The sequence below is a fragment of the Gobio gobio genome, assembly GCF_949357685.1.
Source record: "Gobio gobio genome assembly, chromosome: 1".
NCBI lineage: Eukaryota > Metazoa > Chordata > Actinopteri > Cypriniformes > Gobionidae > Gobio > Gobio gobio.
In genome coordinates, this window is record NC_137097.1 from 80,708,987 (window position 1) to 80,724,952 (window position 15,966).

Consider the following 15,966-nt stretch of genomic DNA (forward strand, 5'->3'; position numbering starts at 1 on the left):
ACAAATTAAATGAACTGGTTTATTTTTTTCAGCTACAGTAGATGTATTTAACAGCATTGAAGAAAGAAATGTAATGAACAATTCTAAAAATAAATATACACTTCAATGTATAAAATATACATTGATTCCCATTAAAGCTAGAATGTGGGTAACCAAACAGTTGCTGGTCTCCACTGACTTGCATAGTATTTTTGTTCCTACTATGGAAATCATTGGGGAACAGCAACTGTTTGGTTACCCACATTCTTAAAAATGTTTTCTTTTGAGTTCAGCACAAGAAAGAAATTAATACAGGCATGGAACAACATGAGAGTGAGTAAATCATAATGCATTTTTTGGAGGGTGAACTATGTAAGGACAAGCGGCAGGCAGCTAGATGCTGTCACTTTAAGACCTGCACTCAACTAGATGCAGATGTAACCCTACGGTGGTAGTTCTGCTTATAGGCAGGCTAAGAACCTATTGTAGGAGTTATCTAAATCTAGATTCAATGAGGAGGTTGGTTATGTACTAATCATATGGTCGAAAGACTCATAGATTCCACTCCAAAGGAAGCACAGGACAATGGATTAAAGTTTGAATGGAGTTCTTATCCAATTTATTTTCCTTATTTTCTTATTCAAAATTCAATATTTAGTTCAGTTCACACAGCATTAGAACCATTGATGTTAACAAATCAGCCACAACTTTTGAGATCTCATGAAACAAAAAAACAAAAAGAAAGATCTTTCAAATAAAAATTAGTTACCCTTGAGTGCACTCAAAATGTTTTAACTGTCCAACCACCCCTTCAATATTTAGCATCCATATCAAACCACCCAAGGAAATCGTTGCAGCGCTGTTAGTTGAGGCAGTGGACCAGGGAACCAGGCACCAGGGCGAACAGAGAGGAATCCAGCTTCGGTGGAAAGGACACCAGGGATCCAGGACCAGAAGAAACCTCAAAAAAAAACCAGTCTACACAAAAATGTGCAGAAAATTAACTAATGTTCAACTAAATGACCTTTTTCCATCTTTCCAACATTTAAAAGTCCATATGTTCAATAATACAACTTAGAAATTAAAATCAATGAAATGGAATTGGACACAAAAAAAATTCAGTATAGCAAACTGACATACTTGACTCAAAAAACAGAATTATTTCCTTTCAAAATGCATTTTTTCATTATACCAAAATTAGAATATACAACAAAATGTACCTGTGGGGTAACATCCACTGCTATTGTAGATAGCCAGACTGGTTTTTTTCCACTATAATCCACTGTAACATTGAAATGTAACCCTTTAGTCATTTCACCATTTTAGCTTCAAGCAAATCAACACAAAATTATAGTTTTCACTCACCGAGATAACTTTGTTTTACAACAGGTGTCGTCTAACTTTCAATGTAGTTCAACCTCAAGGATATATTTCATTTTCTAAATCAATTTCAATCTTAGTATAACCTTCTGCTCTGCTCCCGTTTTTTCAGGGTTTTTTTCTAAAGCCACGCGAATGCCCAAAAACAGCAGAAGAAGAACGTTTTATTGTGCACTGCCACCTAGTGGTGAACTAGATATTGCACTTTACTATAATTTGCAGTGTTTGCATTAAAGGTAATTCCAGGACGTTATTGGGGCAAAATTGACAGGGTTACACCCTCCCCCTCTAGACCACATGAGTCCCTGCATGTGTGTTAAATCCGACAAGATATCTGATGGTCAGGAATAATGTCTTGGAGTTTCCCAAAAAACTGACTAAGGGCAAGGATTAGGGGTTTCCCTAGCTCTTCATAAGTGAACTTGGGTGGGGGATGTCTTTCTCTGTGTGAACGTCTGGGCTCACCTTGTTCTTCTCCACTAATAACTTCTGAGTGCCTTTTAGGGGTTACAGGGAACCCGTTCTGAGCATTGTCCGTGTCGTGAGCTAGTGTCGGGTCTGTGATCCCTGTGCCTTGCAATATTCCATCTTCTGGAATGTCTATGATGACGTGGTCACTTTGGGTTGGGGACTGATGGACAGCTGTATTTGTGTCAAGAGGTGCAACTGAGTGATCAAGGGTTGGTTGGGGTTCTGGCGATTTGAACTCAGGAGCCATGGGGTTCAGAGAAGACTGAGAGCCACTGACGGGGATAACTTCGAACTCTTGCACATAGGGTCCCCATGTGGTGAACTGCAGAGGTTCATTCACATAGTAGCCATCATCCTCTTCTTCTCTGTCCGAATATTCACAGTCCATCTCTTGGTTTTGTCTACTCCTCAGGCGCATCTGAGTTTGTTTGCTTTGACGTGGCACTGAATCAGGAGTAGTCTCAACTGGCAGAAATCCACATGGTAAAAGCAAGTCCCTGTGAAGTGTACGCCGAGGGCCATTTCCTGTTTCTGGCTTGACTACATACACAGGACCACCGTCAATCCGTTTCACAACGATATGGATGGGCCTTTCCCATTTATCGGCTAACTTGTGTTTACCACGGATGTTGACATTCTTCACCAAGACACGGTCTCCTTCTTCTAACTCAGCAGTTTTCACTTTGGCATCAAATCTGTGCTTATTTCTTTCTCCAGACTTTTTGGAGTTCTCTGCAGCCAGTGCATAGCTTTCTTTGAGTCTCTGGCGCAAGTTTTGGACATATTCTGAGTGAGTTGTATGAGTCTCAGTTGGAGGTTTCAGGCCAAGTATGAGGTCAACTGGCAGAGTCGGCTGCCTGCCGAACATCAGCTCATATGGTGAGTAACCTGTTGCATCATTCCTGGTGCAGTTGTACGCATGTACAACAGGCCTCACAAAGTCTCGCCAGTGATGTTTGTCTTTCTCATCAAGGGTACCGAGCATGCTGATTAGGGTCCTGTTAAAGCGCTCCACAGGATTCCCCTGAGGATGGTATGGGGTGGTGCGCACTTTCTCGGCCCCTATCAGTGAACACAGCTCCTTGATTGTATGGGATTCAAAGTCGCGTCCCTGATCACTATGAAGGCGACTAGGGAACCCATAGTAGACCAGGAAGTTTTCCCAGAGAGCTTTAGCAACGGTTCTGGCCTTTTGGTCTTTTGTTGGCACCGCTACTGCGAAGCGGGTGAAATGGTCAGTGATGACCAGTATGTTTCTGATGTCACGGTTGTCGGGTTCAAGGGACAAGTAGTCCATGCAAACAAGCTCTAACGGGTAAGTTGTTTTAATATTAACCATGGGTGCTGCTCTTTGTGGCGGAGTTTTTCTTCTGAAACAACGTTCGCATGTGTGACACTTCTTCTCAACTGATTCTTTCATTTTAGGCCAATAACATCTGGCACGAGCAAGACTGAACACACGCTCTGGCCCTAGATGACCAACCTCATCGTGAAAGCCTTTGAGAGCTCTTTCTCTGAATTCCTGTGGTAAGACGAGCTGATGAATTTTGTTTCCTCTGTCAAAACACTTCCTGTAAAGGACATCATCAATGAGCTCAAGCTTATCCCACTCCCGAAGGAGCAACTTAACTTCAGGTGACTCAGCTTTTACAGATTTGAAGTGGGGCTTTTGTCTTTTTTTGACCAAGGTGACGACCTTCCCAATTGATGGATCATTTCTTTGTGCTTCATGCCAGTTTTCTTTTGTCATGCCAGGTACAGTGTCCTGTCCACTATCAGTAAATAGATCAGGTAAGGACGAGGCGTCAACAACAAGGGACTCAACAAGGACAGGTAAGTGCATTGTTACTGAATGGCGTTGACATACAGCTGAGACTGCATCAGATGGAATCTCCCCCTCTATAAGGCGTTTTGTCATTGAGTTGATCCGTTCTTTCTCCTGCAGGTACTCATGATCCTCTTGAGGAGCTGCTTGAGGTCTCCTTGACAGTCCGTCCGCATCACCATTAGCACGTCCAGCTCGATATTTGATGTTGAATCTGAAGGTTGAGAGGGCCGCTAGCCAGCGGTGTCCGGCTGCGTCAAGCTTTGCGGATGAAAGGACATAGGTAAGCGGGTTGTTATCTGTTAGAACTGAAAAGTCTGTACCATACAGGTAATCACAGAATTTCTCACAAACTGCCCACTTTAACGCTAGAAATTCTAGCTTGTGAGTAGGGTAGTTCTTCTCGCTCTTAGATAAGCCTCTGCTGGCATAGGCTATTACTCTAAGCTTTCCATCTTGAGCTTGATAAAGAGCTGCTCCTAACCCCTCACAGCAAGCGTCTGTATGTAGCACATACGGGAGCTTGGGATTTGCGAAAGCGAGTACAGGGGCCGATGTCAACTTTTCAACCAGTGTTCTGAAAGAGGACTCACACTCAGGCGTCCACTCTGAGCCAAAGGGTGCTCTGGGGCTTATGCCAGTGTTAGGTCTCAGTGTTTTATACATTTTACCCCTCTTTTTAGGTGGACAGTACCCAGCGGTGAGAGCGTTGAGAGGCCTGGCGATTTTTGAGTAGCCCTCCACAAATCTTCTATAATACCCTGAAAATCCGAGGAAGCGTTTCAGTTCTTCTCTGTTTCCAGGGCGGGGCCAATCTTTCAGAGCTGACACTTTATCTGGATCTGTGTGAACTCCTTGAGCGTCAACAATATGGCCCAGGTATTTCACGGAGGACTTGAAAAACTGACACTTCTCTGGGGATAGTTTTAGGCCATAGCTTTTGAGACGATGAAGCACCTTCAGGAGCCTTGCCTCGTGCTCTTCTAAAGTCTGGGAGAAGACAATGACATCGTCTAAGAACACCAAAACCTCGCTCAGATGTAGGTCACCAACACACTTTTCCATAAGGCGTTGAAAGGTGCTAGGTGCGTTGGTGACACCTTGCGGCATACGATTGAATTCGTAGAAACCTAATGGACATGTGAACGCAGTTTTGTGTTTATCTTCTTCCACCATTTCCACCTGGTAATAACCAGACTTTAGATCCATCACCGAGAACCACCTTGCTCCACTCAGGGCAGAAAATGTCTCCTCGATGTTAGGAAGAGCATAAGCATCCTTAATAGTGCGGCTGTTAAGCTTCCTATAGTCGATGCATAGTCTGATCTTTCCGTTTTTCTTTTTCACGACAACCACTGGGGATGCAAAGGGACTCTCGGATTCCCTTATTATACCAGCATCCAGAAGCTCTCTAAGGTGTTGTCTGACAGCTTCTCGATCGCTGGGGTGTATTGGCCTGGATCTTTCTTTGAAGGGCGTCTCGTCCTGGAGACGGATGGTATGTTTCACGGCGATGGTATGGCCAAATGACAGCTCATCAAGCGCAAAAACTTCAGGGATGGAGTTCAGTTTATCTCGAATGCGTGTTTTCCACTCCTCTGGCATTGGGGAGTCATCCAGATTGAATGAATGTTTGCCATTTGGTGTTTGTGAATCGACTTGTGCAGAGGAGGTCATGGGCATTACACTTTGAACTGCAGACACTTCGCCAATAACACACTTTGGAGGTATGGTGACAGTGTGATCTGTGGTGTTGCTGAGGACTACAGGGATCCTGTTTGAAGCTCTTGTGCTTATGTTTATTAGTGCACACTGAATGAACAACCCACCCGGCAGGAAGGAAGATTCAGGAGGTTCTACGACAAATGTCATATTGGGATTGGCTTTTCCGACTCTAACATCTCCAAAAAGATACATTTTGTGTCTTGCCGGAATAGTAATGGGCTTCTCTCCGTGCAATTTCACTATACAAGCTTTAGCTTCACTTTCGCGTACTCTCGCCACATGTTGGAGTAGTACAGCAAAACTGTCTGATCTTCTGAGAAACTTGGATTTGTCATAGCTTATTCCACGTTGGTATAACTCGAGCAAGACATTTGTGCCAATTAAGACAGGAACCTTGCTATTGAACTGGTTTTCAGGGACAATGAGTGCTAAAACAGACATTTGCTCTTCTGTTCCAGTAACATTCTCAGGGAAGGTTAAGTGTACTTCCACGTACCCCAGATAAGGCACTGCTTGACCTCCAGCCCCTTCGACCTCGAGAAGATTGTGTATCGACTGAACAGGTAAGTTTGGCATGTATTGAGAATGAAAGGTCTCTGAAATTGTTGTTACTTGGGATCCAGTGTCGAGAATGGCATCACATTTCACGTCTCCAACAGAGATGTTCGAAGTGCAACGAGGTCCCACAAGTCCAGGCGGCAATTTGCAGCAAGAAGAACTGCTGCTTTCAGAAGAGCACTCATTGTGAGTCATTGCTATGGGACATTCTTTGTCCTCAGCTCCTGGTCGCCCCAAGGCAGGAGCCTCTAGAAGTTTAAAGATGTCTCGTTGGCTGCCTGCTTGGCCCAGAATTTGCTTCGTTTTTCTTTGAGCTCTACATTCTTTCTCCGGACGAGGCCTGGATTGGGTTCAAAAGTGCACTTTGCAGCGATGTGGCCATCACCTCCACATTTAAAACAGAACCAAGGCTTAGGTGGTGTCGGAGATTGGGGGTTTGAGTCTCTATTGGAAGCTTGCGCAAGTAAACTTTCAGTCCTAGCAGGCGGTTCACTTTGGGCTGGACGGCTCTGCACTCCCTCATGCCTTTCTCCTTTCTTTCCTTGCTGTATTAGCTTTGCAACCTGTATCCTCAACTCTGCAACTTCCTTTTCTAGTTTAGAATCTGCCTCGTGTTTCTTAGTTGTAGTGGGGGCAGCTTCAGGTTCGAATACTGGCATGCTCATAACTGAATGGACATGCACAGCAGCTTTCGTGCTTCCAAGGTGCTTTTTCATGCGATCCATCTTTGCTGCCCTCCTATCTTCCTCCGTTCTCAAAAGCAACAACAATTCTGGGAATGGGGGGGGATTGGATTTCCTGTGTTCGAGCTGCAGGCCAATGATCAGACTCTGGTCCCAGCATCCCCTACAGAACTGACGGAGTAAGTACTTGTCAGACTCTGCAGCTGAAACTCCCCCTCTAGTTACGGCTTTGGTGAGGAGAGTCTGGAGACGGCCCAAATAGACAGAGGGTTTTTCACCTGAGTTTTGGTTAGAGCCCAGGAAGGTAGCAAATAGCTCCTCTCCATCTTCAACCACTCCAAATGCTGACTCAAGCTGGGTGAGGTAAGCTTGAGGGGTTGCATCCGTCCCAAGCGGCTTAACAATGTCTGCTGCTGGGCTGAGGAGGCTCTCCAATATTCTCCTTACTTTCTGTGAATCAGAGACAGATACGTCCTTAAGAAGTAGATCTACCTGAGTACGCCAGGAATCATAATCAACTTCTCCATTTGGTTTTGGCAGCCGCCCCGAGAATGTACGGATCCTGCTTTGACTGTAGCTAGACGGTGTGGAGTCACTGCGAATGAAATGTTCAACAATAACCTTTTGGACATGAGGTGGGTTAACTGTGCCTTCATCAAGAAATGGACTCCTTGTAGCAGTAGTTGGAATTTTGCGGGTGACTGCATCAAATGGATCAGCAACATCATTATTGGTCTGCATATCACCATCTAAACTGCTACCATTTGTGGAGACAGCAACAGGGTTTCCAGAGGGCTGTAGCCGAGTATCTGGGCTTTGCGGAGGGGCAAGCTCTGTCTGGTGCTGGACACTCTGCAGTTCACTTTGAAGTGTTTCCCAAAAGCCAGCTTTACTAATTTCAGCAAGAGAGCTCAATTCAGCTAAACATTTCTGAGCGAGTTCTCGTCCTAGTTCTTCTTGGCATAGCTCACGGACTGTCTTGACACACCAGGTAACTGCTGGATCATTGGGACTGGGCAGGCTACCTAGCTGTACTGGGTCGAGTCTGGATATTGTTCGCTCTGCTGTGTATTCAATGAGTGCACGGCCTCGGGGTTGTTCTGTATCGTTGGGAACTCTGACTACTTTCTTAATGTCCCCGTTAACTTTAAAAAACTCTGCAATGTCATCATCAGAATAGGCTTCGTCTATGCCTGTGACATATAGACAACTAGGCCCATGCACATTGAACTGATTGCAAAGATCCATTTTGCAGTAACGCGATCTTAGTGTACTTCAGCTTTGGGGTGGAGTCTATTTTAAACACTGTACCAACCTCCTGGCTGACTCGCCACTACTGTAACCCTACGGTGGTAGTTCTGCTTATAGGCAGGCTAAGAACCTATTGTAGGAGTTATCTAAATCTAGATTCAATGAGGAGGTTGGTTATGTACTAATCATATGGTCGAAAGACTCATAGATTCCACTCCAAAGGAAGCACAGGACAATGGATTAAAGTTTGAATGGAGTTCTTATCCAATTTATTTTCCTTATTTTCTTATTCAAAATTCAATATTTAGTTCAGTTCACACAGCATTAGAACCATTGATGTTAACAAATCAGCCACAACTTTTGAGATCTCATGAAACAAAAAAACAAAAAGAAAGATCTTTCAAATAAAAATTAGTTACCCTTGAGTGCACTCAAAATGTTTTAACTGTCCAACCACCCCTTCAATATTTAGCATCCATATCAAACCACCCAAGGAAATCGTTGCAGCGCTGTTAGTTGAGGCAGTGGACCAGGGAACCAGGCACCAGGGCGAACAGAGAGGAATCCAGCTTCGGTGGAAAGGACACCAGGGATCCAGGACCAGAAGAAACCTCAAAAAAAAACCAGTCTACACAAAAATGTGCAGAAAATTAACTAATGTTCAACTAAATGACCTTTTTCCATCTTTCCAACATTTAAAAGTCCATATGTTCAATAATACAACTTAGAAATTAAAATCAATGAAATGGAATTGGACACAAAAAAAATTCAGTATAGCAAACTGACATACTTGACTCAAAAAACAGAATTATTTCCTTTCAAAATGCATTTTTTCATTATACCAAAATTAGAATATACAACAAAATGTACCTGTGGGGTAACATCCACTGCTATTGTAGATAGCCAGACTGGTTTTTTTCCACTATAATCCACTGTAACATTGAAATGTAACCCTTTAGTCATTTCACCATTTTAGCTTCAAGCAAATCAACACAAAATTATAGTTTTCACTCACCGAGATAACTTTGTTTTACAACAGGTGTCGTCTAACTTTCAATGTAGTTCAACCTCAAGGATATATTTCATTTTCTAAATCAATTTCAATCTTAGTATAACCTTCTGCTCTGCTCCCGTTTTTTCAGGGTTTTTTTCTAAAGCCACGCGAATGCCCAAAAACAGCAGAAGAAGAACGTTTTATTGTGCACTGCCACCTAGTGGTGAACTAGATATTGCACTTTACTATAATTTGCAGTGTTTGCATTAAAGGTAATTCCAGGACGTTATTGGGGCAAAATTGACAGGGTTACACAGACATGCATCCAATTTTCTCTCAACTTTTTTCGTTCACTTTAGACATAACCAACTGTGTTTATGTAAACCGTGTGTGTATTTGGCAGTATTATTAGCACAATCAGACGAGAAGGATAAAGTCCAGTTATCAGGCGCTGTTTGACAGTGTGCAAGCGCTCAGAAAAAAATGCATCATGTCAAAACAGAACGCCAATTAAATGTTTTAAGGCCCCGATCAGACAATGCTTTTTTCAGGTTTGAAACTGCCTTGATTGACGTTTTTTTAATTTAAAAAATAGCAGTGCTGTGCAGGTTTTTTTTATTATTTATTTTTGTATGTTTCTAGGCAACCTCCGAATCAGCTGTGCTGTCAGTCTAATCAAGATAACCGATAACACCACAACGGAAGGTGTGGTGCGCCTCTCCATTCATTCGATTGGACAATGGGGGGAAAACGCGATGACGTCGGGCGTTTTTCTGCTCAGAGGTTTTTTTTATATATATTTTTTTAATTCATGCGCTCAGTCAGAGCGCTCCTTCAAAAACGCGAGGCGCACGGGGCACATAAGCAGCGCGCATAACACTCTCTGCCAACAAAAATCTATTAAAAAAAAGGACCTCTTGCTGCAAAAGTGTTCTGTCTGATCGGGGCCTAACCGACTAAGCTTTAGAGCAAATAATAAACGTTAGTGATTGCGAATAAGCAAGTCCTGCTTGGAGGATTATTAATATTTTGGATTTGTATTACGATGACATATAATCGTCATTTCCAGTTATAACTCGAGACAGTTCTGCATTGGATAAAGTAAAGGTCGGGTTTTCGGTGTAATTCTGGCCCGCCGCGGTCACATCTACGGGTAACATTAGCACTAACGTTGCTAGGTGCAGCGTTCCGGTGTTCACCGGTGGTCAGAAGAAATAGCGGCGCTGTGTTAGATTTCACGACATAACGTACATCCTTCCCTAAGTATCTGCCTACTTAGCAATTGGTATAATGGTACATACATGTAATTCGAGCTAACTATCACAAAAATAGACTAAACTCTGAGGTTTTGCTAACTTTATAACCTGTTGGTTAACTTTGGCAGATTTTGACATATTGGTTTAACAAAATCTATTTCAATGACTGCAGCACTGCGTCGGTTACTACACTAAGCAACATGTTAACGAGTTAACTTCACAGTATTTGATATGGTACAATTCATTCATATCGAACATTAAGCAAGCTTACCTGATTGTATGGGTCTGGGTCCAGAAATGAGCTGTGCAGTACGTTGGTCTACCACCCGTTGATCTCCCGGTCAACTATATATCGATGCATTTTCAATCATATTTCCCGGTCAACAATATGTTGATGACTTTTCAACAACAGGTCGTTTCCCTGTCAACTCTAAATCAATGACTTTTCAACACATTGGCAATCGCCCGGTAAACCAAATATCAATGCTTAATCAATCATAAAGATAACTATAGATCAATGTTGTTCCAATGTTGTTGCCATCAACATTAATAACGTCAGGTTTCATCGATATGGTAATAGTGATTCAACATTTATTTTGCATTGAAATTTAGATATCAACCATAATGATGATTCAGATGGAAAATCAATATTTATTCAATGTTGGCTTGCTGTCTGGGTGGTGTGTATGCATTTGTGTTCGAAGGCTCCCCTCCTGTGGCTATTAATGGTACTGCAGATGTTGTATTTTGTCACTCTTCTCTTGCCTTACCGCAGCAGATTTGAGTGTCGATGCTGCGGGTATGTGTGATTATATACGCTCCAACTCATTAACAGATCAAATGTAAAAATTATATATTTTAAGTGAATCTTTTCGATGCAATATATTTCATACATGTTTTTAATAGGGCTGTCAAAAGATTAATCACGATTAATCACATCCAAAATAAAAGTTTGTGTTTACATAATATATGTGTGTGAACTGTGTATAATTATTATTTATATATAAAAACACACACAAGCATGTATATATTTAAGAAAAAAATATTATATTTATATATAAAATATTTATATTTATATATAATATAAATTATATAAAGGTATACAGTATATACATGCAAATATTTCTTAAATATATACATGAATATTTATATAAACATAATAATTATACAGAGTACAAGCAAATATATTATGTAAACACAAACTTTTATTTTGGATGTGATTAATCGTGATTAATCTTTTGACAGCCCTAGTTTTTAAACATAAATATAATGCATTTAACACTTTAACACGGTTGTTGAGAGAGTTATAAAATGTACTGAATTTCCATGTGCGTCACACGTGTGAGCGCGAGTTCATTTATTGTGATGATTGCGTCGGTCTAAACAATCTGACAATTATTTGTATTATGAGTTGTAGAATTGTATTGAGTGAAGAGTGTAATTTCTATTTTTCTAGTCTTTTGTGAATGTCTGCAGTCTTCAGCCAAAGTGAAATAACTTTCTTCTTGTCTGTCCAAAAAGGTATGTAGCTTTTGTGTGTATTCTGTTATAAATGTTAACAAATGGCACTTAGCAATTAATGAAGAGTTAAGATTCAAGAGATTCAAGATTCAAGAGATTTATTTGTCACATACACAATTATATAGAGCATATATAACCAGCAGTGAAATGAAAGTCAGGTCCGCTCCAAGGACAGTGCAATATTAAAGAAAATATACATAGAAGTACAATATACACAGATAAAAAAAATAAAAAATCATAAATAAGCTATGAGAAAATGAATTAAGGTTAATGGTGTGCAAGAGGCAATGTGCATATGTGCATTATACTGTAGTCTTAAATCTTAGATATTAAGATACACAGGAATGTATAAGAGGTAAAAAGTGCAAAAGTGCAAACGGGTCGACACTGACAGTATGTCACATCGAGGTAGTGAATGATGAAGATCTACTGATAAAGTGGATATTAAGTAGAGACATCAAGATGTTAAGATGCTGGTTTTGTATTTAAGAGCCTGATGGCCTGGGGGAAGAAACTCCTCCTGAGTCTCTCAGTTTTTGCCATCTGACTACGGAAGCGCTTACCAGATGGCAGCAAAGTAAAAAGATGGTTACTGGGGTGGATAGAGTCTTTGATGATTTTAACAGCTCTGCTTTTGCAGCGTTTGAGGTAGATGTCCTGTAGAGAGGGGAGAGCAGACCCTGAGATGCGCTCAGCTAAGTTACAGGTGTATTGTCACGTTTAACACATTGTATATTGTGTTTAATAAGAATATGAGTTTAGCTGTATGGCAGCAGATTTGAGTGTCGATGCTGCGGTCTTTTGTGAATGTCTGCAGTCTTCAGCCAAAGTGAAATAACTTTCTTCTTGTCTATCCAAAAAGATAAACTCAAGTTGAACCCCATTTGTGAGTGTGTCCTTACTCATCCGTTACACTGGTGCCGTGACTCCTTGGATCAGCTTGATGCAGATCGACCGCGGTTGCTGTGCGCAGGTCAAATTCATCGGTGGATCGAGTCTTCAATGCCTTGCGCAGGTCAAGTTCATGGGTGGATCGAGTCTTCACTGCCTTGCGCAGGTCAAGTTCATCGGTGGATCGAGTCTTCAGTGCCTTGCGCAGGTCAAGTTCATCGGTGGATCGAGTCTACAATGCCTTGCGCAGGTCAAGTTCATCGGTGGATCGAGTCTTCACTGCCTTGCGCAGGTCAAGTTCATCGGTGGATCGAGTCTTCAGTGCCTTGCGCAGGTCAAGTTCATCGGTGGATCGAGTCTACAATGCCTTGCGCAGGTCAAGTTCATCGGTGGATCGAGTCTTCAATGCCTTGCGCAGGTCAAGTTCATCGGTGGATCGAGTCTTCAATGCCTTGCGCAGGTCAAGTTCATCGGTGGATCGAGTCTTCAATGCCTTGCGCAGGTCAAGTTCATCGGTGGATCGTGTCTTCAATGCCTTGCGCAGGTCAAGTTCATCAGTGGATCGAGTCTTCAATGCCTTGCGCAGGTCAAGTTCATCGGTGGATCGAGTCTTCAATGCCTTGCGCAGGTCAAGTTCATCGGTGGATCGAGTCTTCACTGCCTTGCGCAGGTCAAGTTCATCGGTGGATCGTGTCTTCAATGCTGTGAGCAGGTCAAGTTCATCAATGGGTCAAGTCTTCGATGGTTTGGATGAGGACAGTATATACATACTCACACATTATTATTGGGACTGTGCATTAGTCTATCACATACACAACGCATGGACACATGGAACGTAGTTCTGCTTTGACTGTCATCACGTTCAAGATTTAATTTCAAGTAGTGAATTTTCTCGTTATCAATATTGTTGATATTTTTCTTTTTTTATTAACTATATTTCTTGCACAATTTTTAAATCATTATGGCTTAAAAACATGAATATGATGGTGACCTGGATGCATCATGTTATGGCAACATGGGTTTCCCTAGAGGAAGGGGTACATGGATACTTGGTAGCACTGAGGGTGATATTTTCAGTGAAGACGTTAACCGGGGGGTTGGACGACCACAGTTACATGCTGACAATGGTAGGGGTATTAGGTTGAGTCAGACCCTGGGTGGTACTCCTGTTGGTCGGGTTCTTGGTGAGGGTCCATACACCTCAACACCTAGTGTTGATAGAGTTGCTTTCGACCACCTCACAGATACGGTAGGCCAGTTAGGATCGCAAATTGGCGTGTCAATAGTTGCAAAACTAGTGTCTGCTGGCTTAGTTAGTGCTAATGCTGAAGGCCAAACTAATTCACACAGTGACATTCAAAAACCAGCAGTTACAGAACAGTGTACGCATACACAAATTATGGCACCACAAGTTACAGTGCACATGAAGTCTGAGCATGACACATTTAGGGGTGATGGCTCCGATAAGTATGGCATTGAGGAGTGGGTGGACAAAAAGCTTACTTAAGAAAGCAAATGTGCCCTGTTCAAGAGCAAGCCGAAGAGATAATGAGTAGACTGGCTGGAAAGGCAAGGGATGTTGTCAAAGTCAGCCTTCGCAGTGATAATATGCTCAACGTCAGATAGGACCCTGAGTTAATTTATGGCATTCTTATGCAGTACTTCAGTGAAGCGAACTCTTGTCTGCCACTCGCAGATTTTTATGCCACTCTCCCCAGAACCAAAGAGAACCCTGTGGACTACTGGACTCGTATTAACAAGGCGGCTGATCTGGCAGATGAAGGACTGCGAAGACAAGGCAAGCGTTTTGACAACATAGGAGAGAAGGTAACCCGGATGTTTGTTAAATTCTGTCCTGACCCCAGTTTGGTGAGTATGTTCAGATGCAAGCATGTACAAGAATGGAGTGCAAAGGAAATACAGAGAAGAATTGATGATTATCAGAGGGAATTTAGGAGCCGGGGAAATAGTACAGCGAATCTGCAGAGTCACACTACTGCTGTGTTCAGCAGTGAACATGTTATGCACGATCGCCCCAAGACTGAGTCACCTTCTATGCCAGTCCAATCATTCAGTTCTTTGCCTGACACGGCACGTCGCCAGCCAGAGCCTACACCAGCACGAAGTCAGGCACAGCTTCAGCCCTCCTCCTGCTCAACTCCAGAGGCTGAGACACACACAACAGGCTGAGAGTCATTTGCTCACTCGTATGATGGAGATGATGGAGCAGCTCATGGGCAGGGTGCAATTTTGTGATGTTTCCAACCCCAGACGTGGCTCTAGACAGCAGCGCAGTTTTGCCAGAAATGCCTGTCGAGTCTGTAATGACAGCAAACACACAACAGTGACACACTGCATGACAGACAAACTGTGTTTCGCATGCTTCTCCCCAGGGCACACAAAGAAGGACTGTCCCAAACACTCCTCTGCCCAGACACAACATGAGGGAAACTAGCAGACCCGTATTTGGAGGGAGGCAGTGCGGGTCCTCATAGTAACTCCCAAGCCGTTGATGATTGTGAGTCTGAGAATGCATTGTGAGTCTGAGAATGCTTTTAGCCAAAAGACGTCTTGATCATTCAGAAATCATTTATCAGAACACGCATGTTGTGGGTGGACGTGACAGCCTCTTTTATACGACTGAAGATTGGAGAGACTGTGACACTGAGTGCAATGTTGGACAGTGGTTCGATGGCCTGCACTATAAATGAGTCTGCCGAGATGAAACGGAGATCAGCTGGTGCAGTGGATGAATGTGGTGAGTTCAAAACTGATGTCACCCTTGTAGGCTGTGGAGGGCTGCGTGTGAAACCTAAATGCTCATTCAATCTTACCATGGAAGTGTATGGTATAAAGATGGTAGTACCAACCTTAGTGGTTCCTGGACAACATGATGAGCTGATACTTGGGACTAATGTCATTAAACACATTCTCAGATACTTCAAATTGTGTGATGGATTTTGGCAAGCTCTGTCTAGTCCAACTTCAGCAGACCCTGAGTGTGAAAGATTCTTGTTGATGCTTGCTGGATTGAACCGCTGGAGAGGAGAAGAGATACCTGGGAAGATAGGAACAGTCAGATGCAACTCAGCTGTCTATCTCGAGCCGGGCCGTGAGTATTTAGTATGGGGGAAGCTGCCAAAATCTGCTGTTGTGTCCCCGGGAAGTGCAGTCATGACTGAACCTACATCTTCTCACTCAGCTCCCAGAGGTGTTATGGTGGCTAGATTAATCACGTCTCTGTGGGGAGATGGATGGGTCCCCTTGAAACTTATCAACACATCAGGGAGTCCTGTGTTATTGAGACGAAATGCAAAAATTGCAGACCTCTTTCCGTGCATTGCTCTTGAAGATATTGATCACACCAGTGCAGACAATCCTTTTCTGGTAAACTGCCCCACAAGTTTGTCAGATGTGGCTGAAGTGTCACCT

General features: G+C 42.7%; 2 protein-coding genes across 2 annotated transcripts in view; both read right to left on the reverse strand.

Moving 5' to 3' along the window:
• The window catches only part of LOC307126351 (GTPase IMAP family member 9-like), a 584,370-nt gene that overhangs the window by 327,444 nt on the left and 240,960 nt on the right, over positions 1 to 15,966 (reverse strand). The gene's annotated exons all lie outside the window — the stretch shown is intronic.
• LOC307124099 (paraneoplastic antigen Ma3-like) lies at positions 5,000 to 9,023 on the reverse strand. The gene is made up of 3 exons (XM_079813117.1): positions 8,888 to 9,023; positions 8,743 to 8,804; positions 5,000 to 8,500 (listed from the first exon to the last, which is right to left on the reverse strand). Exon 3 carries the CDS (start codon positions 7,867 to 7,869, stop codon positions 6,187 to 6,189), a length of 1,683 nt encoding a protein of 560 aa, XP_079669243.1. The 5' UTR covers positions 7,870 to 8,500; positions 8,743 to 8,804; positions 8,888 to 9,023; the 3' UTR covers positions 5,000 to 6,186.